Here is a 24,297-nt window from a genome sequence, read left to right as displayed (position 1 = left end):
TTTTCAATCTAGACTTTGGAACATCCAATAGGAACCTCATGTTTTCAATCTAGACTTTGGAACAACCAGTAGGAACCTCTTGTTTTCAATCTAGACTTTGGAACATCCAATAGGAACCTCATGTTTTCAATCTAGACTTTGGAACATCCAATAGGAACCTCTTGATTTCAATCTAGACTCAAATATTTGCACAATGTTAAGCACATTTTGTGCTACAAAAGAATTAAAAAAAAAATGGGATATTTCTTTTATTCTACATAGCTACTTTAAGACTTTCTAAGAACTTCTTAATGCTACCTGGAATTGGATTTAACAACCACAATAAAGACAAAAAGCTGGCAAAAGCATCAGGAAATGAAATGTTTAGGGACATGATCTCCAATATGTTTGTCATATTCTGTTAACTATTAATCTAAGAGTGAACATGCATATGGTTGAAACTTCATGTGACCAACTGAAGTGCAAGTAATGTAATACAACATAAAATAAAACACTACTGCTGGTCCCATTCACATCTTTTGGTTAAACTACACAGCTTATGTCATATTTGACTTATTTAATTTGTCCTCTAGTCTTATTTCATTACATCATATACAGTATATACACGTCTAAGGACTGTTTTAATGCTTTTTAAGGGCTTAAGTGTAACTGAATGTATGACTTTTTCAGACTTTATAAGGACCTGCGGACAACCTGGTTACACTTAATTTAAAAGAACAAACCACCATCCACTATTATATTTGAAAGTACAAAGGGTGGACCATCAATGGAACATTCTCATCTGATTTTACTATAGAAGTTAAAGGGAAAATTGTGTGGAAAAAGTGACTTATGAGACAATGAGTGTGCAGGTATAGGGGAACACTTCAACAGGATACAAAAGGTACTGTGGGGATCAAACCTGTGACCTTTCACCTGTACCCACAAGACTGCCATGCCATCAAACAATGTCTAAGGTTAGGTTCATTTCCATCCAAGCCTGTCCTCACTGGATCCTTCTGTGTTCTTGTAATGCTGCTATCCATCCAATAGGTGGCGCATTGTTAATGTGAAATGGATTGACCAGCTACCATAATGGGCAAGGCAGAATAGAGATGGGATGAAAATTGGAGTCCAGACTGAACAAAACCCCCCAAACTTTTTTTCCCCCCAAACCTAATAATAATAATTGATATCTTTCTCTGAGCTCAAATTCAGCCCCACATTGTTTATCATTTTCTAACGATGAATTACTATTAATAGTATGTTTCAACTGGTACTTGATTTTAGGTGGTGCTCATGAGACATAATTATAAGGCATAATAAGCACATTATAAGTACATTGTGAGTTAATGAAACTTATTATTTACAGAGCATGATATAATAAATACAATGTGAAATGTATGTGGAGCATCTGTATAGTTCATGAAATGATAAACTGGATGTAATTTTCTGATGTTTGTCTCTGCTTCTAAAGGGATTATAATCTGTTTGTAATCAAAACTGACCCAAACTCAACCAATTAAGTGAGCACATCATGTCTTTTCATCATGGGTTAACATAAAAGTCAAATATGCTGGACCAGTATAAATGAAGGAATTCAAGTTTGCAAAATGAATCATAGCACACCGCTGTTGGGTCCATCAGATTTTGGTGTAAATGTCAACTCTATAAAACAGAAATACTGCACTCAGCTCCAGCTTTCACTCTCTCTCTCTGAGGTCCTTTGTGAGACTTGGAAGTTTCGTAACACAAGACTCGCTCCGCTGAATGAGAGTCAGACGTCTGGACATCCGTGGTAAAACATTACACCAGGGATTCACCGTGGCTGGAACAACACCGGAACGGAAGATGGGGTTTTTAACCTCTGCTGAACCAGGCCGGGTCTTTCTATCGAGGGTTTAACACGAGAAAAGAGGCAAATCTATGGAAGCCCGTGTCCACCACCTGTAAAAAGAAATCCGGCACAAAACTTTTTTTTTTCCATCATCAAGTGAGATTATTTCTCAATATTATGACTTAGTATTAGCATCCCATAAATATAACTTAGCATTTCATAATTATGAAATAGTTTCTCATAAATATGACTTAGTATCTCATAATTATGAGATGGTATCTCATAAATATAACTTATAAGGCTGGGTATTGGCAAGGACCTCACGATACGATACGTATCACGATACATGGGTCACGATACATTGCAATACTCTACATCATTTACTGAAAATTTAAAAATAGAGCTGAAAATACAACTTGCTGTGTACCACCTGGGTAGTCTGATATGTACATCACATTATATTGATAACTCAGCGGACAAATTGAGTCGAAACTATTTAATTCAAAGGGATTTGAGGGAAATTTAAGGACATTTTAAATCCGTTCCAATATGCGCTCATACACCAGGCAGCACTGTAGAAGTCAAACAACCACCTGCAGACTGTACATCCACAGACCAGGAAGTAGTAGAGTTTTTAAAGTCAACATAGTTGACCTAGAACTTGTTGAAGAATGTGTAGCAGTTTGAGGAGTTTATCATGTACCATGCATCAGTGGACAGTATCATGGAAAAAAATATTGCAATACTCAGCTGTATCGATTTTTTTGCACAGCCCTAATAACTTAGCATCTCATAACTATGAGATAGTATCTCATAAATATGACTTAGCATCTCATAAATATGACTTAGTATTTCATAAATATGACTTAGCATCTCATAATTATGACTTAGCATCTCATAATTATGAGATAGTATCTCATAAATATGACTTAGTATCTCATAATTATGACTTAGGATTTCATAACTATGAGATAGTATTTCATAAATATGACTTAGCATCTCATAATTATGAGATAGTATCTCATAATAATGACTTAGCATCTCATAATTATGAGATACAAAGTCATACTATTGAGAAAAAAATCTCACTTGATGAAAAAAAAATAAAATGTGCCAGTTTTCTTTTTTAACAGGTGGCAGAAACGGGCTTCCATACAAATCTGCTGGTCCTGGTCTTGTAGATATGAAGAGTTTCACTCCAACATGAGATTTCATAGCGCAAAATTGAAACAGATCATGGTACTTTTTAAAACTATACTAGGTAACTTTTTTTTTAATCCAAGGAAAGTCAACAAAGCTCTTTTCCAGCGACGTCCTGCTTCACATGTGTACAATTCCACACATTCACACTGGGAGCTGCCCAGTGCAACCACAGTCTTCTGCTGGTGGACACTGAACAGCTCCACTACAGCAGCTGGGGGTTCAGTGCCTTGCTCCATGGCACCTTGACAGGGAAATTTTGGGAACAAACTGTCCAAATCCAGCCTAAACAAACACTCCATTACAAACCATGCCCAATGTTGACTCCTCTCTTTCCTCAACACTTTGCCTTTCTCCTCCTCTCTTCTCTCCTTTCACCTCTCTCTCCTCCCCTTTTCCTCCATTTCCTCCTCTCCAACACCCCCCCCCACACACACACACACACACACACACACACACACCCTCTCCTGGTTTCTCTCCTCTTCTCTCTTCCCCAACAAGCAGCTTACTTGCATACAGGAGAATGGAGGAGAGGAGCGAGGAGTGGGCAGCTTTCTCTGTCCGGGTCTTCAGTCTGCAGGAGGAGGAGGCGGGGGGCGAGGAGCTGCATGAGGAGTCACAGGTAACAGGAGGGGCACTGGCATTTGTTTCTGTTCTTAAACTGGACTGTAACTGTCCGGTCTGATCTGATCTGATCTGATCTTGACCGCAATTCTGTGCGTCCTCCTCAAAGAATTCTCCGAGCCAATCCGCGTTGCCCTGGTCTGATCTGGTTTGGCCTGATCTGATTTTGACTGCTCTAGTCTGATCTGGGGCCGGATTCACAAAACCCTGTTAAGAAAATAAATCTTCTCAAGTGCCATTTTTTTATGAATAAATGGTATTCTTGAAATGAAAGTTCTCAAATTTGTTCTTGATTTTTTTCTTAACTAAGACGGCCCTTCACCTGTCTTAAAACTCCTACAGTGAAAAGGTAAGCCTCTAATATCATATATTTAAACACATTTTAGACAAGTAGGTTATAGTTCAAAGTCTTCATAGGTTCCCCTACACCTAACATTAAGATGAACATTTATTGTAAAGCTTTATTTGGTGTAGGGCCAGGTAGGCCTCTGTCTCATGTCTGTTGAAAATAAGCTGCACATTTTACAGTTACCAACAGCAACCAATGTTTAAATCATTCTCTAGTTGCTCTAAATAGGTTTTTACCCAATAGTTTTATAGATGGAAGCACTTTGGGTTGTCTCCTAGCCTTGTCTCCTAGCCCCCTAGCCTTGTCTCCTAGCCTCAATGGCAGTAAGCCTAAAGTTTATTAACCAGTATTAATTCAGGCCCTATTTTGAGAAGTTCTTAAATTGGAAAATTAAAGAAATTCGTAAGAAATGAGACTGCTACTAAGAAAATCTTGAGGAATTGCACTTAAGAGCCTTCTTAAGAACTTCCTAAAATTTCCTCTTATGTCATTTCTTAAGAACTATCTTAAGAACACATCGGTGAATCCGGCCCCCGGTCTGGTTTTTTTCTAATCTGATCTGATCTAGTCTGGTTTTATCTTGTCTTGTCTAATCTATCCTAATCTGGTCTGGTCTAATCTGGTGTGATGGAATCTGGTCCGGTGTGGTTTGAAGGAGATGCAGGTCCATGAGGCGGGGAGCAGGGAGGAGCCGGTGAAGGTGTGCAGACAGCGAGCAGAGGAGGAGTTAACTTTACTGCTCACCACAGGACTGGAGGCTCAGCAGCTCACTGTACAGGACGGTAAGTACTGCACACACACACACACACACACACACACACACACACACACATATAAATTCCTCCATGTATTCTCAGATGTTCATGTATAGACACAGCCAACACATATATACATATTCAACATTCAAAGAGACATGAAACACACACACACACACACACACACACACACACACACACACACACACTGCACATGGCTCATTGGGAGAATACCAGGGAAAGAGACTGCAGTAGTGGAAAAAGTGTGGGCCAAAACACTGCAGTGTCAGGAGAAAGCTGAAGACCGGACCAGAAACGTAATGTTAAGCTCATGAGACCACAAGGAATATTTGACAGTTTTGATAACTATAGCTACTAGTTATCGCCGACATATTTTTCACACTTTTGTTTTTTTGTTGTTCAAAGTGTTTGGTCCATTTGCAAATCCATCCATAAATCAATCAGTCAATCAATCAGTCAGTCAATCAAATCCATTCTGAAGGCAAATTATTATCAGTGATGAAATGATCAGTTCCCAGTCAAAACCAGCACAGAGATGAACCAAATATATAATTTTCTTTTTTTTTTTTTTTTTTTTAAGTATTTTTTTTTATATAGAGATTTTCAACAATTCATAAAATGAACATAAGTGTGTGTACAGTATGTGAACGGATCTTAAACACTAGGAGTGTGTATGGTTGTGCACATCCACATTGAGCTGAATGTGTATGTTTGTACGTGCACATGTGCATGAACATTTTTTCCTATTTCCTGCAGTGCAAAGCCCCCCCCCCCTCCTTTCTGTGTGGTCGCTTGACCTACAGACTGTAGGCCTCTTCTGTATGTGTGTATGTGTATGTGTGTGTGCGTGTGTGTGTGTGTGTGTCTCCTCGGTACACTGAGCCTCTAACTGCTTGGTTTCTCTGCTTGCTGGGGCCCATGATCTGATAGGGCTGCCACACACACATGCACACACACACACACACACTTACTTAAGTCACTTATGGGGTATTTACATAGACTATAATTCATTTCCTGGAGACTTACCCTAATCATAACCATAACCACTACTTGCCGAAACCTAAACCTAACCCTAACCCTAACCTTAACCTTAACCTAAACCTAACCCTAACTCTAACCTTAACCTTAACCTTAACCTTAACCTAACCCTAACTCTAACCCTAACCCTAACCTTAACCTTAACCTAACCCTAACCTTAACCACTGACCCAAAAATCAGCTTTTTACCAATTGGGGACATGGCTTTTGTCCCCAATTGCACAAGCCGTCCCCAATCAACTGGTCTTAAGTCTGGTGTGTGACCTTGAAAGTGACTTAAGTAAGTACACACACACACACACACACACACACACACAAACACACACACACACAGCTGCTGAAGATGACAAGATTTTCTGTCAAAACTCTTCTTGTTCCTCTAAATGAGTGTGTGTGTTTTAAATCGTTTTTGTTTTCAGGTGACGGGTCATCAGTCTTCCAGTTCACTGTTTCCAAGGAGACGGACTGTTGCCGGGTCGGAGGTCAGTCCTTCCTGGTAACCGCCGGGAAGCAGAGTGTTCTGCTGCAGTTCAAAACTCCAAGTGGTTTGTGTTATACTAATATACATACTGCTTAACACACTGGGGATCGGGAGTTCAAACGTGTAAGACATCGGTGACATCTCGTGCGTTTGATTTCTTCCAGATGTACAGAACTTCCAGCGGCTGTTGAGGAGAGGTGACGACAAAGGGAGCAGGAAAGGATGCAGAGAAGGAGACAGCGGAGGAAACGAGGATGGAGAGAGAGGCCAAGAGCCCTGCAGGAGACGTCCAGAAGACTCCTCTGCTGCACAGTGCTTCCAGGTAAGAAGCTCCATCACTATACTCGTTTTCTCACTTTAAGTCAAATTTGATTAACAAATCTCATTATAAGTACATCTTCAACAAATTATATTATCAATAATAATAATAACACCTACTCATGACTCAGCGCCTTAGAAGCTTAGGCTAGTTAAATCACCTAAGTCTTTTAAATCATTTCGCAAATAAACTTGCTTTCTGGAACAAGTAGATTTCCTCTTTGTTTTATTTCATTATTAACTAATTTATTAAAGACTAATTTGGTAACACTTTACAATACAGGTCACTAAGTTAAGGGTTAGTTAATCCTTAATAAGGGTTAGTTAATGCTTAATGAGCATTAACAAATCTCATTATAAGTACATCTTCAACAAATTATCAGCCTGATTGACTTAAGTGTGGCAAGTGAGTGACATCTGTTTGAAACTATTTAATTTTAAATGTTGTAATTCAAATTTATTTTGATGAACAACACACACCATGTGGGATTACGTATGTGTGCTTTGCTTGCTTGTGTGAGTGTCTTTATATAATCACAATAATTATAATAATAATAATAATAATAATAACTTTATTTATACAGCACCTTTAAAAACAGAGTTTACAAAGTGCTTTGACAGACAAAATAAAAGCAGAAAAAAAGCAATACTCAAATTATGAATTTAAAAGGCAATAAAACAATAATAAACAGGGATTGTAGGATGAAAACCAAAATAAACAGTAAAATAGAATAAAAGTATGATAGAATTAAGACAGAGTTAAGATAAAATACGTAAAAAGACAATAGAAAGATGATAAAAAGCCAATAAAAAGCTGATAAAGAGACAATAAAAAGCCGATAAAAGATAAAAAGATGATAAAAAGACGACATCACATAAAAGCTAGTCTATAAAATGAAGTGATTTAAAAGAAGTCACTGATTCTGATGTGTGTGTGTGTGTGTGTGTGTGTGTGTGTGTGTGTGTGTGTGTGTAGTTCCACAGCTGTCTGTCCCAGCAGCAGAACATGCTTCAGGACTACATGAGGACAGCCACCTACCAGAGGGCTTTTCTGGTCAATGAGGCTGACTTCAAAGACAAGGTGACAACACACACAACCAGGCAGCTGCTGATGGACGACATTTTGAAACGATATTCAAGATCTTTAAATTTGGCCATTTTCATGCCAAAATTCCCCCCACAAAATTACAAGTATTCAGTGTTTCTCTCCACTGAAACCCAGGATAATAGTAATAATAATAATAAGACTCATGACTCAGCGCCTGAGAAGCTTAGGCTAGTTAAATCACCTAAGTCTTTTAAATCATTTCGCAAATAAACTTGCTTTCTGGAACAAGTAGTAGTTTTATGTAATCTCTCATTTTTATGTAATGCCATTTTCAGTTTTTACTTATTTTCAGTTTTTACTTATTACACATTTTTTTAAGCACTTTTAAACTTTGTTTTTGAAAAGCTGCTATACAAATAAAGTTATTATTATTTGTGTGGAATCTGGATCAGTTCAGGTCTTCCCATAGACAACCAGTGTAGAATAAATCAATTCAATATGTAATGTAATCAATCAAACTGCATCATATCCATCATGTCAGAGGTGGACCACACTTGGACCAGATCTCATTTTTCATAAAAGGTCAGATTATGGAAGGAAAGGGAAGAAGGTTCTGGTCGGATTTGATCTCAGGCCAGCAGGGTTACATGTGGTTTCTGAACTACTAAACCCTCTCTGGGTATTTAATAAAACATAAATACCATAAAAATAAAAATCTAATTGAACCGCTTTCCAATGTCCTCATTAATGGTCTTTGAAGACAAATCCAGAACTACAGCTAATTTAAACCAGTATAAACAGGCACAGATTGGCATTGCCTTCCCTGGTTTTCCTTCTATACAAGTCAACTTCCTTATTATTATATTGAAATTCAATATATCACAATACAAAATGTGACAATATCTATCATGGGGCACAAAAATGAATCGCGATATTAGCTATATTGTATTCTGCTGTAGTAATCCCAAATGAGACGCTTGACCATCACAGTTTCACAAGCTCTCCATTGAAATGATATTATTTGCACTTTGTAATGACATTTCTAAATTGTTGTTTACATTCTAGCAGATTTGTGGCTCAGAAATAAACATAATTCTGCACAGTCATACTTTGTCATTGAACTTTTATTTGTCACATCGTATTGTGGTTGTATCGAATCGTGAGCCCCATATCGCGTATTGAATCGTATCGTGAAATAAGCATATCATCCCATCCCTAATTAGCGTGTTAAGCCCTAGCCCTAGCCCTAGGAAAAAATGCCTAAAATAACATACCCAAAATGAATCAACTATAAGGCCTATATGCATATTTCTGGTCTCCTTTGATAGGTAAGAAGCTAAGGAATATGAATCCATTGTAAGTAAACCTACATGTATTACCATTCCAGAGTAAATGGGGATGCAATAAAGGGAAAAAATAAGATTTTCATCCTCACCTAGTATATAATCTAAATTTCAAAGGCAATATCACCATTATAACCAAGATCCCATGGATAATAATGCAACTGAATGCCTTCTCCTACTCTGTGACTACAACTGTAACTGTAAATTTGATGAAAATACACTAAAATACAACATTTATGATACAATTTATAAAGATATACTCAGGCGGTCTCCATGCTTTGGCCATGTTTACTGTTTACATGTTGACTGTTTACTAGGAGTTTTACTTCAAAACACTATTTATTTCCATATAGCCATGTTACAAATAACATAAATCTCCCAAAAAAATTGAAATAGTAATAAACACAATGAATATTGATCAATATTCATATATGACTGAAGAGCTCCATGCTATACAGGCAGATTAATGGAGAATGCAAGGGTCCTCAGTGCTGTATGAGGTATCCTCAGTTTCGTCTGAGTCAGAGGAATAGAATGGTATAAGGCTCATTGGTGTCAGTACTTCGATACAGCCACCAGGATAATAGTAATAATAATAATAACACCTACTCATGACTCAGCGCCTGAGAAGCTTAGGCTAGTTAAATCACTTAAGTTTTTTAAATCATTTCGCAAACTTGCTTTCTGGAACAAGTAGTAATAGATTTCCTCTTTGTTTTATTTCATTATTAACTAATTTATTAATGACTAACCCTAACTCATCACTTATTGCATCTGAGTTTTTACCTGAAGTAAAGCTTGATTACAGAATCTTATCAAACACTTCAACTGAATAAACCTCTATTCAACAAAAGATCAGGCTAATTAAACTAAAAAAAAATCAAGGCAATCAAGTAAATTCAACTAATTATGTCAAGTGAAAGTGATTCTAGAAATCAGTTTGAAACTTACTGAATAAGCTAAATTGAGCACACGTTTTAAACAATTTTGGGTACATGTTGTTTGGCCGCATGAAGTAAGTATATGTAATTGTGCGGACCAAGTAATGATATTGAATTAATCAAAACAAGGATATGAGGTTTATGTCATTCATATGTAATAGCATCTCGTGCCCTTGTGGTAAATTATGGCCTTGATATAATTTTTTTTTGAATGGATGATGAGCTTTAACCTCTCCCATGAGGCTGGAAAAGGTAGAAAAGTATGAATTTTGTATACAACCTCACTGTAGCCTAGGAACAAGTAAACCTGTCTCTCCCTCTTTCTTTCTCTCTCTAGGTGGTTCTGGATGTGGGTTGTGGTTCTGGTATCCTGTCTTTCTTTGCAGTGCAGGCAGGAGCCGCGAGAGTGTATGCTGTTGAAGCCAGCCCCATGGCCAAGTATGCACAGGTTAATACCCACATGTACTATGGCAAAGCCCTTCATAAGAGTGTCATGTGAAATGGACAGTTCTACACAAGTTATCTAGCAACAGCCATGAATGAGAATAAACATAAAGTTACAAAGCTAACAAGAAAATGAAGACAAACATATCAATACTCTTTGGGATGATTCAAAGCTAGCTTGTATGATGCAACTACAACAGAACTTGAATGGATAGAACGGTCTGTCCACTGTTTGTAATTTGGCAAAGTAAAATGGTGATTATGGAATTTTGAGAGTTTAGTTGCTATGGTGACAACGCAAGTCTGAGCATTAAGCAGGCCGTAAGTGTGTCACAGTTGCTTGAGAACTGTGCAGATGTGTCTGTTAGCAAACTGTCCAAACTCAACTGAAAGCTAACGTTAGCAACGAGGCTAACGTAGCTTTATCAAAGACTTCTCTCTCTAGCTCTTCTCTTCAACATTAGCTCAGAATTGTGAAAAAAGTCAGAATTGTGAGATAAAAAGTCAGAATTGTGAGATATAAAGTAAGAATTGTGAGATAAAAAGTCAGAATTGTGAGAAAAAAAGCCAGAATTCAGAGAAATAAAGTCACAATTGTGAAAACAAAACTCACAATTGAGTCGTTTTTTATTTTACTGTGTGGCGGGAATGGGCTTCCATAAGAAACTCCTTTGGTTCTTGCTGTAAAATTCTCACCTCAGAAACTTTTATACAGAAGCTAGCCCAATAGTTCACATAAAAATGGCTGCCACTCCGACCATGCTGGAACATTGATTTGAATGGGAATGACTGTTGTATCCATTCAAGCTCTGTGGATGCAACCTTTAGGTGATGGATATATAAATGAAGGCCTCCATGTTCACATTATGACATGCATAATAATCTCACCCCAAAACCCTACAATATGTCTAGCGCTCCCATTGGTTTCCTGATGTAAAACATGAAATCCGCACACTTTTAAATGCCAAACACATCAAATAGGATAAAAATTGTTAGGTTGCAAAATCTTGAACAAAATTGAATTAGGTTATGTTGATTGGTCTTGAACAATTGGAGTGGTATTTAAAGATATTTCACGACTCTCCGCAATTAAGCTATAAAGGTGTGTCCTGCCATTCATGTGCTTTTTTAATCAACTTTGACCAAAATTTTTTTATAGTTGGCTAAATGAATAAGATGCATCTAAGTTATGCTAATTTTATTTGTTACAGTTTCTCCAGTTCTAAGCTAGTTTTCACTTATTAAAACTGAGAATGACTGGTTTAATACTGGTTTAGATTGTTAGATCGTGTGTGCAGATTTTAAAACTGAGAGTGTGAATTAAACCGGGCTCCATAGAAATGAGATTTTTGTTTGAGCAACTCTAACTAGCCTACAAGGAAGATTTCAATCTTTCAACATTGAGCTTGAGTTTGGCATATCATGTGTGTGTGTGTGTGTGTGTGATTTGGCCTTGCAAGAGCCAAGATCGAAACCGCAGAACCCAACTACATAGCACACACACACATGAACACAAACACACACACACACACACACACACATACATCACATGCAGAGCGTGGCATTCTGGGGAGTTAATGGGTTGCGGCCACATCTGGCCCAGGATTCTGTACAGTAGGGGTTGCAGAGTGATGGTGAATACTAGGGTTTGACTGATACATATGGCCGATATTGTCCTTTTATTAAATATCGGATATCAGCCAGTCATATAGGCCACCTCCGATATCATGGAAGTTCCTCCTTCACCACAGCTACACAAAAATTCATTTGTTCAGTTATGTTTTTGGTATATTAATTCTTCATTTAAAGGCCTAAAGTATCCTAGCATTTTCCTTACCATTGAATACGTGCAGTGGGTCACCCTGCTAACTCTAAAAGAATTTCATTAGTCTGGGTTTCAGTGGAGAGTTTTAGTGTCCCATGATGGTCTAAAATGCTGTTTCAGAGGCTTTTCCACCTACCTTACCAAGAATAAAATTTCCGGGGAAACACTGAATACTTTTTTGGGCATGAAAATAGTTAAATTTGGCAACTTCAATACAAGGGGGAGGGGGAAGATTCTATAGTAGTTCTGTAGTAGTATAGTAAATAGGCCTTATTGTATAGTAGATCACAATCACAATTCCCGTACTCAATTTTAAATTTAATTTAAATTTATTACACTGGATAACACCACTCAGACACTTTGGACACTGAGACACGTTTTAATCGTTTTATATTTATATTGTTATGTCTGTATATTACCTATATCCTTTCTGCGCTATTCTTATTCTGTCATTTTTTTTATTACCTTCTCTTTGTTCTGCTACTGCACTGTACATTGGTGCTGTGACACCCGAATTTTCCCCTAGGGGATCAATAAAGTGCATCTTTATCTTTTATTTTTTATCTTTATCTGTTTTATGTAATATTCAACAGCAACATCAACAACATTCTACAGTAGTTCTATAGTTTTCTGTCTTCTCCATAGATCATGGTCCAGAGCAACTGTGTATCCGAGCGGATCATGGTCCTAGAGGGGGAGGTGGAGGACGTCAGCTGTCCTGACATGGTGGACGTCATCATCTCTGAGCCGATGGGCTACATGCTGCTCAGTGAGAGATCCATAGAGAGCTTCCTGTATGCCAGAAAGTGGCTGAAACCCAATGGTAGGAGTAGAGAAGATCAGGAATGTAGTGGAGGGTAAACCAAACTGTACTGGCTAGACGTGCAAAAATAACAGGGAGGGGTGTGTAGCCCCAGAAATCCAAGGGGAGCTCGTACTCACAAATGGAGGAAAACATTTTTGTCTTTTTGGTCAACTTACCTGTTAAGTGATGAGAACATAAACAACAAAATCATCAATGTGTCTCTGGTAGATCATTTGCTCCATGCTAACACACTTCATTGTGTACACTTAAGTGTGTTTGCTCCATGCTAACACACTTTAACATACACAATGTTGCATGATAGTAGGCTCCATGCTAACACTTCAGCGTACATTGTGGTGAGTGATAGTAGGCTCCATGCTAACACTTTAGCGTACACAATGTTGCGTGATAGTAGGCTCCATGCTAACACTTCGACATACACTATGTTGCGTGATAGTAGGCTCCATGCTAACACTTTAGCGTACACTATGTTGAGAGATAGTAGGCTCCATGCTAACACTTTAGCATACACTATGTTGAGTGATAGTAGGCTCCATGCTAACACTTCGACATACACTATGTTGCGTGATAGTAGGCTCCATGCTAACACTTTAGCGTACACTATGTTGAGAGATAGTAGGCTCCATGCTAACACTTTAGCATACACTATGGTGAGTGATAGTAGGCTCCATGCTAACACTTCGACATACACTATGTTGCGTGATAGTAGGCTCCATGCTAACACTTTAGCGTACCCGCTAACAGCTAAACTGACCAGCAGGACAATCTACCAAAACCATAGTGTATTCCTACGGAGGCCGAGAACGGCCATGCTTGCATTTTTTTTTTTTAATGCCATTATCTCGAGATCACGAGTTAATTATCTCGTTATCTTGAGAAAACGAGCTTTGTTATCTCGAGATAACGAGATAGTCAACCCGTTATGACGAGAAAACAAAATTACTTATAACGTTTAGCAGAGATCAGGAGCCATGCCAGCATGCATAGATGGCGTCTTGACAACTGTAGCAACTGATTTAAGATGAAAATCGTAACTGCAGCAAACATTATTTATGCCTTGACTTCCTGTTAAGTTATGAATCCTCCCCGACAGTCATGACAGTGATCTTGAAGGATGAAATCAGTTGTGATCAAATGAACCAGACACTCATTTTCGAGTTCTCCATAATTATCCCGTGATCTCGAGAAAACAAGTCGATTTCTCGTGATAAATTAACTTGTTATTTCTAGAAATCTGCCTTTTGTTTTCTTGAGATAACGAGATAAATGAACCCGTTATCTCGAGAAAACGAGCTTTGTTGTCTCGAGATAACAAAATAATTAACTTGTGATCTCGAGATAACGGCATTAAATAAATAATTGCAAGCACGGCTGTTCTCGACTTCCGTACATTCCTTTAAGTTTCAGAGTTACCATTTTTGTGTCTGACCAATAAAATGTGCTCAAGTGGAGAAGTGCAAAACATTTTAGAGTGACACATTTTTATTAGAGGTTTATTTGAGGCAATTAGAGGTCATACCTTTTTCTACAACTCTAACTCTACATCACTGCATAGAGTGAGTCTCTCTCTACTATATATACAGTATATACACAGTAGACTGTACACTGTATCGAGCTCACTTTATTTCTGTCTCTCTTGTTCAATCTCTCTCACTCACTCTCTATGTCTCTCTATTTCTCCCTCTCCAGGTCTGATGTTTCCCTCCTATGGCGATATACATCTGGCTCCCTTCAGTGACGAGCAGCTCTACATCGAACACTACGCACGAGCCAGTTTCTGGTCTCTCTCACACTCACACACACACACACACACAGGCATAAATCCATGCATGAGGACAAAAACACACTAGGTCTCTTTCTCTCTCTGCAACACACAAACGCACGTACGCATGCACATACACACACACACACACACACACACACTCGTTCCCAGTGCTTGACCCCAGTCAGGCATGTTTCCTGTTGGGTGTAAAATGCTCCGGTTCAGTCCTGTTCTGACTCATACAAAAACCAACTTGAGTTCGACTGATATGGGTTTTTGAAGGCAGATATTTTTGGATAGAAGCAGATTTTTTGTGCCGATATTTAAGATCTTTAAATCTGACAATTTTCACGGCAAAAAAATCCAGTGTGTCTCCTAGAAGTGTACTCTTGTCCGGGTGGAAACAGCATTTAGACCATCATGGGACACTAAAACTCTCCATTAAAACCCTCAGTCTGGAAAACACCTCTCAAAACAACATAATATTCCATAACCAGATGGTACCCGCCCTAGAAAATACATGCAAACAACGATACCACTACTGTTGATAAATTTGTTTTCATGTGTGTACAAGTGCCTGCATGCATACCTGTATATGCAAGCATATACATGTGCATGGGATGGTGTGTGTACGTGTGTGTGTGTTGCCATGGTCTGTGTCCCTCATGGCTCCACCGCTATGTGGGAAGGTTAGGCTCAGTCAGCCTTGAGGAATGAAGGTAAACTCTAAACTGATGTTTTTCACCAAACTTTTTTTCAACCTCCATTCAGAGGCTCGTATCGGAGACTCTACGCAAAGTCTCGTATGAATAAAATTTGGGGGTTTTGGAACTTTTTAATCCTGCACGAGATTCTCCCCACATTTTTGCTTACCGCCTCGAATTGGCCTAATATGAGGCATTGTTAAAGGTGAACTCACTATTACTCATTATATTTGGTTGTTTGGATGAGAGTCAAAAGGCAAGGCAAGGCAAGGCAAACTTTATTTATATAGCACATTTCATACACAAGGCAAATACAATGTGCTTCACATAAAACAGAAAAAATACATTAAATGACATTAAAAATGAAAGAAAGAAAGATATTGAGCAGTCACTCTCACACTGGTGACACCTCTGGTCAGCCAGTAGAACTTCTCTGAGAGTGACTCCATCAATTTTTCCTCTCAAAAGGAAATCAGTTTAGATGAGATCTTGAAGGATTCTTCGAAGGAGCCTAGAGTCTTTCCAGTGGTCTTACCCCCCCCTAAAGGCAGGCCCCATAGCCCCTATAGGACTTGTAAATGTTCCTGTAGAACAATACACAGATCATCTAAACAATTACAAAAAAATATTTTCAACTTACCTTCAACTAGCAAAACACTACTCCATAATAAAAGAAGAAAGAATTGGATTTTCAGAATGGCTGTAAATGTCATTATGGAGTTCTACAATATTGTGAGACGACGATGTTGGAATGTTAGTATGTAAGTGGTAAAATGTAAAGATATTTAACATTGGTGCAAAATATCGGCTTCAATCCAAAAATATCACTATCACAAAACCCATCGGTCGACCCTAGTGAACACTGTACCGGCCCTGATCACAACAATTAGCCAATACAACCTGCAAAAATCTCCCTGCTCACTATGATGCGTATAATGTACAAAAGCTTTCCCCTGGTGTGTGTCTGTTTCTATGGTGTTGTCTCTAGTTGTTCCATGCATAACCAGTTACTTCTCTCTCTTTCTAGGCAGCAGAGATGTTTCCATGGTGTTAACCTCAGTGGTCTTCACAGTGCTGCCGTGGATGAGTTTTTCAGGCAACCTATAGTGGTCAGTGCAGTAAAACCCATTCACACAGTATCATCAGTTAAATACATTACGAGTCAAACCAGTCACCTAGCCACAATAGTTAAATACAGTACATAGGGCTCAAACCAAAAGTTAGCTAGCCACAGTAATATTAGTTAAATACAGCAGGCTACGAGTCAAACAAGTCAAACAATCTAGCCATAATAGTTAAATACAATGTAAATGTTAGCTAGCCACCGTATATTAGTTAAATACAGTAAATACAGCTCAAACCAAAAGTTAGCTAGCCACAGTAATATTAGTTAAATACATTATGAGTCAAAACAGTTAGGCTACCTAGCCACAACAGTTAGGTACAGTAAATGTAGGTCAAACCACATTTAGCTGGCCACAGTAATGTCAGTTAAATATATTGCTTTTATTTCTTTATCTAGCACATCTTTTTCATATATGACATGGCATGGGATACAGGAAATGTTCTTACATCTATTGTAATGGCACTGTAGCTCTGACTCTTTCATTCCTTACTCTTGTTGTCTGTAATGTTGGTGATCTAGGAATTGAACCTTATTCTACTGTTCCACTCACGAAGTTACTCTGGATAAGAGTGTCAGCTAAATGCCTAATATGTAAATGTAAAAAATAAGAAAATGTCGTAAATGTCACTTGATTCTTTAATGTCTTCTTCCAGGACACATTTGATATCCAGGTTCTGATGGCCAGGTCTGTCAAGTACTGCATCAACTTCATGGAAGCTAAAGAAGAAGATCTGCACAGGTTAGGTGTAAAAATGTAAAAAAAAAAAAAAAAAATGCCATAGCAAGACAATAGTTTTTTAATCGATGAAAGCTATATGCTTTTGAATGAGACCAGTGTATTTACATGGCACAGTGAAATAGATGCTGTGGTGCACAATGAGTTTTCAAATTCTCTGTTAAAAAATATTAAAAGCTACAAAGGACTAGCACATTGCAATTGCTTATTAGGTGCTAAGTAGAATTAGAACAGAGTTGTTAGCATGAGCAGCAATAGTCATGGTTGAAAAGACAAAGAACAGAGTGCCACCTACAGAAACTCAAACTTCATCAACAGAAAATCCAAGGAAAAAGTTCATTTCTTCCATGCCCCATTAATATCTTGTTTCACATTGGGAGATGCCCATATTTTCATGACTGTACCTGAAATGGGTAATGAGATCTGCCTGTTCACATTCTAGCCACTTTTAAGCATTTTAGCCAATTATTGAAACACCACATGGCCGAACAGCACTATATCTGTTCAGTGGCCATTAGGGCTGCTCTTCTACCACTGGACCGAGTCTAAACTGGAAATGAGCTCTCCAGTGCCCCCATGTTATTTGATCGAGCCAGTAATGGTTGGTTTGCCTCTTATGTCTGCTGATAGGCACACAAAGTTTGATAGTGTTACGTGAATCTGCCTTTTTATGAGAAGCCACGCCCACTGCCACTAAGTCAATCACTTCTTCTTCACTTAGTTTCATGGTGTTATGTGAATCGGTTCAGAAGTTAAACCTGCAATAAGCTAAATTTTCAGACCACTAGAGGGTGACAGAGACTGCAACAATTTATTTAAACGATGGTATATGACTCTAAATAAGATTTACTTTACTGTTACGTGTGTGTGTATGTGTGTGTGTGTGTGTGTGCGTGTTTCAGAATGGAGATTCCCTTTGTGTTCACGCTGCTCCAATCTGGTCTGGTCCACGGCCTCGCCTTCTGGTTCGATGTGGCCTATCTGGGATCCAAGTAAGAAGTTTATTTATTTATTGAGGTTAAAATGCTACAAGTCGCACCTTTAATATCTTTAATCTAAACCCCCCCCCATCTCTCTCTGGAGATCAACAGTGTGGCTCTCTACAGCTCCTACTGAACCTCTGACCCGCTGGTATCAGGTCAGATGTTTGCTTCAGACCCCGCTGTTTGCCAAGCTGGGACAAACTCTGTCTGGGACTGTCCTGCTGACCACCAACAAGAGGTACACCTATGTTTTCATCAAGCCTGGGTTTTCTCCTGGTTGTTTTCCTCCTTGTTGTGTGCTGTTACTTTTCATTTTTTCCATGTATTTTTCATTTTCCCTTTACTCAGTCAAGGTTGTCTCATTGAGATCAAGATCTCTTTTACAAGAGGGTACTGAGAAGTAAAAGACATTCATTATAAAAACAATAACAAACATCATAGAAAATGTGAAGATATTACTTTAAAATCATTCAAGGGACACAGAGATTCTAATTTCAAACTGTTCCATTTATAAGATGCATGGTAGCAGAAATCATTCAACTAACTAAACCAGTGGTTCTCAACGTGGGGTACAGGGACCACCAGGGGTCCTTGAGGGGGTTCCAGGGGGTCCCCAGCAAAATGATGAATTGTTAAACTTCAGCATCATTTCATTTACAAGAAGTTAACACAATCAGAGAATGTAGAAGAATGACTGTTTTGATCATAGTTGCACTGTTATCTCTCTACCTACAATACAGATAGTCATGGAATTTTGGACAAAATCATATCTAACAATATAAATATTCTCAGATTTGGATCCAAGAGACAAAATCTCATCAAATGGGGGTCTGTGGCTTTAATGTGGACTAAATTAGGGGTCCTTGATATGAAAAAAGTTGAGAATCACTGAACTATACTAGCCAGTCCTGTGATCTGGTACCATAATAACTGGATTTTAAACTGCATTAGGCAAAATTATTATGTAAAGATCCAGCTGTTTTATCAGCCTAAATCACAAAGTGTGGTTGCAAAAGACAAGAGCATCTCATCTCCACTAACTGAGTCACTCTAGATTCACTCCGTTGGCCCACATTAAATTCTGGTGTTCAGTATGGACACTTCCCGCAAGAAGTGATCAATCAAAACTGAAGAGCTAAATCCTCTCCGAAACAGCAGTGAGCAGTGAATACAAAATGTCTCCATAATGAAACACATACGTATATGTACAGAAGCGTAATGCATTCACTTGAGAGAAAAGAAAATTCAGTTTTTCTGAATTAACGAGATAATTATCTCAGAATTCTGAGAAAAGTTTTCATGGAAAAAAAAAAATTCTGCTCTGTTTTTCTGAATTAACGAGATAATTATCTCAGAATTCTGAGAAAAGTTTTCATGGAAAAAAAATAATTCTGTTCTGTTTTTCTGAATTAATGAGATATCTCAAAATCCCAAGAGAAGCTCTCACTCCTACTTGAGAGCTTGATTTCATGGAAGCAAACATGTCCCGCCTGTTTAGTTTAATCCAGTTTTATTTCGCTTTTGGTTTGAAACATTGGGAGATACTCGTGTCTTTAAGTAATATAGATGGTATTGCAACCATAGGCTACTCCATGCAGGTGAGAGCTTCTCACAGGATTTTGAGGTATCTCGTTAATTCAGAATTTTTTTTTCCATGAAAACCTTTCTCAGAATTCAAGAGATAATTATCTTGTTAATTCAGAAAAACAGGGCAATTTTTTTTCTCAAGTGAATGCATTATGCTTCCGTATATATGCCGTTCTGTTATGCCTTTACTTGTTTTGAGGTGACATGTTTTAATAAGCCTCTTGGGGTTTCTGTTGCCCAATAGACAACCTAAACTAACTAAATCACCCATTCAAAAAGGTTCAAGTAGAGGAAGCTTCTTTTTTTTTAGCCTATAACCTGTGAGTGTACCTTAAAACAAATAATCACCAAAATTGTCCTTTTCCCACTGCAGGCAGAGCTATGACATCCACATCACAGCCACAGTTGACCAGTCAGGCTTCAGATCAGGAAACACCCTGGACCTCAAAAACCCTTTCTTCAGGTCAGTGCACTGCATCCATTTCCTCCCTGACACACTGATTAATACAAGTCAGCTTTCACAATTAAAACCAGGCAATATTTTACCATAATTACTGAGTGACATATCATAGTGAATTCAACTTGGTCTTGTGATCGCTCCCTTTATATTACTTGAACAGAAAAGCTGGCTTGTGTGACTGGCTTGGGGAAATTAAATGAGAAACGCTCTACTCTCCCTCAAAAACTAGCTTCCAGGTGCCCATGAGCAAGGTGCTTCGCCTCCAACTGTAGTACTAGTGGAGCTGCTCAATGGCCAACAATGGCACAAAAGTGCACCCTTGGATACACTTCCACAGATAGACCTAATCAATCTGTGATGTTTTTTTTGTTTTTGTTTTTTTTTTAACTTTTTTTTTTTGACAATATTTCAAATTTAGTGTACAAACAAACATGTGGGGCAAAGAACATGAGGTCATGTTTGGTATCAGTAATCGTCAGAGACAGGTAGGCAGGTACAGTTCATTACACAAGGTTTTCGGCATTGATGCCTAATGTAAGAAAGGGAAAAAGAAAGTTAATTAATTAATTAATTACTTATTTAATAATAATAAAAAAAAACCTAATCAGTCCCATTTCCTCCTATATTTTTCTCCTTTGTCTTTCTGTAGACGAAGGGTGTAAGTTATCTTTTCCATGGAGCGTATATGATTGACAATTCCTGTAAAAAGGTCCACAGCAGGGGGATCGCTCTGAAGCCAACATTTGGTGACAGCTTTTTTACATGCAACTAACAGAATTTTCAGGAGGTAGGCATCACTTTTACATATGCCTTCGGGCATAACTCCAAGGTACAGAGAGAAAAAAGACACATTGAGGTTAAGACCCAGAATCCTAGACATTAAACGTCCCACATCTTCCCAAAAAGATTTAATGCGTGGACACAGCCAAAATATGTGGGCATGGTCCACTTGCATTGATCCACACTCCCTCCAGGTCAGTGAGTTAGTAACGGACCACTGAGTTTCCCAGGCATGTAACCACACCTCCTCAGGGGTTATTTTGTGATAAATTTCAAAAACACCCAAAGAATTTGCCTGGACTCATTGCATCTAGCTGTTGGTTTTACAGGGAGAGAGCAATAACGCTAGCAATAGCGATAGTAATGGCAAGAGAGTTTCCAAATGAGGAAAAGTGAGAAAAAGTTGTGTCCCTTACTCAAAACCCAACATGTCTTGTGGCTGCATTCCATTCTGGACCATTGAGGAGAAATTGGTCTCTGTCTCTTCTATGACGGATTGTTGAACATCAGTGCAAAATAGCAGCTGTAGAGAGAGGCCATTTTCTCTTCAGTTCAGAAGGGCTTACACCAAAACTTGACTTTTACTGTTGATGGTTTAGATCGTTGACAACTTCATTGTAGCTGTGCTGGAAATGTCTCTACATAACATCAGGTTGTGGACATTTGGCCACATATCCATGGACAAAAGAGAAATACCAAACACCAAACAAAAAATAGGTCCAGGAATGCAAGGTAGATCACCAACAGCTGTTTTAATAGTGTCAGTGTTTTTGGGTGGATTTTTCCTTTACCAACTTACTGTTACACACATTAACGCTGGGAGCTGCCCAGTACAACCATAGTTGTCTACTGTTGGCCAGCTACATTGGAACAGTTGGGGTTCCAGTGCCTTGCTCAAGGGAACCAACAATGGTTGTTGAGGGAGGAGAGAGCGTTATGCAGTCACTTCTCCACCTGCATCTTCCTAGCTTGTTTAAGGAGTTGAACTGGCAAACTTTCAGGCATAATCCAGCTTCTATAACCCTTAGGCTTAATTCGTAGGCAGTTCCCCATGTTAACGTATCTGTTAACATGTATGTATCATGCCAGGATACATTAAGCATTAAGTGACAGGTCTGGATGCGTAAAAAATCATGTTTTGTTCACATTTCAATATCAGATATGGAAGTGGTTCAGGATCGCACTGTGATATGAACTGTATCTAGTCTGGAAGCAATCCAGCCACAATGCACATATTAGCGATGTACTCTAAGTAGAGGAAGAATGGTCAAAAGTAGTGCGTAGCTATAGAGCTGAAATGTGTCCATCCCCTTTTTCAGTGGCCTGGGTTCGAGAAGTAAATTTCCCATTCATTTTCTCCAAGAGGTTTAAGATTTGCACTGAACCAACCAGGTACCAGTTGAAACGTGAGATTTTAACAACAGACTCAGAAAAAATATATATGAAAAAAAGGAATGACCTATTCATTGTGAGTGATGTCATCAATTCCTTTTACCTCATTTTCATTATTGATTTGAAATAATGTAATAGTGATGACTTAGACTGAATTATACTTCTGCGTCGAAGTGCCAATGCAGAAGTGGCAGTGGTCGAAGAAGTACTCAGATCGTTTACTTAAGTAAAAGTAGAAATACCACAGTATAAAAATACTCTGTTACAAGTAAGAGTCCTGCATTCAAAATGTTACTTAAGTAAAAGTACACAAGTATTAGCATCAAAATGTACTTAAAGCAACAAAAGTAAAAGTACTCATTATGCAGAATGGCCCATTTCAGAATAATGCAGTATATATTATATTATTGAATTATAATTATTGATGCATTAATGTGTAAGCATCACTTTAATGTTGCAGCTGGAAAAGGTGGGGCTGATTTCCACTACTTTATATACTGCTGGGTATCTTACAGTAATCTATAATAATACATCACAATTTATTAGTTGATTATATTTTGTATTAATAATCTGAATCTGCAAAGTAACTAGTAACTTAAGTTATCAAATAAAGGTAGTGAAGTAAAAAGTACAATATTTCCCTCTGAAATGTAGTGGAGTAGAAGTATAAAGTAGCATGAAATGGTGATACTCAAGTAAAGTACAAGTACCTCAAAATTGAACTCAAGTACAGTATTCGAGTAAATGTACTTAGGCTACTTTCCACCTCTGAGAAGTGGCTACGGCATTGCGAGCATTTACAGTTCTGCGTTGGTGATTCTGCGCATAGATCACTAGATGGCAGTGTTGTGCTTTGTTAACACGTAAGTTATAAAAACAGTAGTATTGCTTACATTCTCTTAAAGTCATGTTCTGGGATATTTCTTGCCACAAATGCAGTGACATCTGGTAGTCTTTATAATTTGGAGGTGAGGTGTCCTACAAATGAATATATTTGCAAACCTTCTCAGCTAGTCTCTCTTCGATCTGCTCCATTGTCTTCACTATGGACGGACATCAACCGCATATATGTAGGAGGAAATGCGAAGTGGGCCAATCACAGGTCTTGCGGTCTTGCATCGTCCTACGTGCAGTTACACTTTTGGGGAGGTGCACGTAAGCTGCAGCGTCTGCGGGCTACACTGGCACCGCAAAGACCTTCAGCGTAGCTACGGTGACACTTTGAAGCAGAAGTATAATTTGGCCTTTACTCGTAATAATTTTCTTATCCTCATCCTTAAAAAAGACATTGGGCTCCATTTTTGTGCTGGCGCATGGCGGGGTTTGCGTCGGTTCAGTGGCATTTTGTCGAGTGCACACAGGTTTTTTTCTCCCTCGCCTGCACCTATTTGGGATTTTGGTGACTCACTGCGAACTTAATTATGTCTAAGTGTGAGAAGAGCCAGTAGGGGGTGTGCCAGCAATGATCAAGCAGTGCGGTGCAATTTTTGGTGTCAAGGACTATGGGAAATTTGCGCTTGCGTCGCCCACCTGCTCAATCCAGGTCAAAAGTGCACGGCACAAAGCGATATGCTATGCTGTTTTCATGGCTTTACCAGGCAATATGCGCATGAACAGATCCTATCCAAAAGATTACCAACCCTTTTTGTGGATGACATGTTGGCCAACTTTGGAGCAAATTTGGTACATTCGATATGTTCATTCAGGACAGGATAAAATTTCTGTGGTCCTGAGATAAA

The 24,297-nt window shown here is 38.5% G+C and overlaps 1 protein-coding gene across 1 annotated transcript; it reads left to right on the top strand.

Moving 5' to 3' along the window:
• Positions 1-3,539: 3,539 nt before the first annotated feature.
• Positions 3,540-20,389, top strand: LOC139639407 (histone-arginine methyltransferase CARM1-like; the record flags this gene model as incomplete). The annotated part of the gene is made up of 13 exons (XM_071513499.1): positions 3,540-3,638; positions 4,645-4,771; positions 6,222-6,347; positions 6,448-6,605; positions 7,578-7,682; positions 10,271-10,381; positions 12,848-13,025; positions 14,718-14,808; positions 16,522-16,603; positions 17,274-17,359; positions 18,259-18,348; positions 18,440-18,577; positions 20,300-20,389. Coding segments are annotated over exons 1-13 (1,481 nt in total), but the record flags the coding sequence as incomplete, so codon positions are not given.
• Between the last annotated feature and the right edge of the window lie 3,908 nt (positions 20,390-24,297).

Source organism: Centroberyx affinis, unplaced genomic scaffold (genome assembly GCF_046629955.1).
Source record: "Centroberyx affinis isolate AG114_WGS23_722 - 3 ecotype Tasmania unplaced genomic scaffold, CSIRO-AGI_Caff_v1 ptg007235l_1, whole genome shotgun sequence".
NCBI lineage: Eukaryota > Metazoa > Chordata > Actinopteri > Beryciformes > Berycidae > Centroberyx > Centroberyx affinis.
Note: the sequence above shows the minus strand (reverse complement) of the source record. Positions and strands in the feature narration are given on the sequence as shown.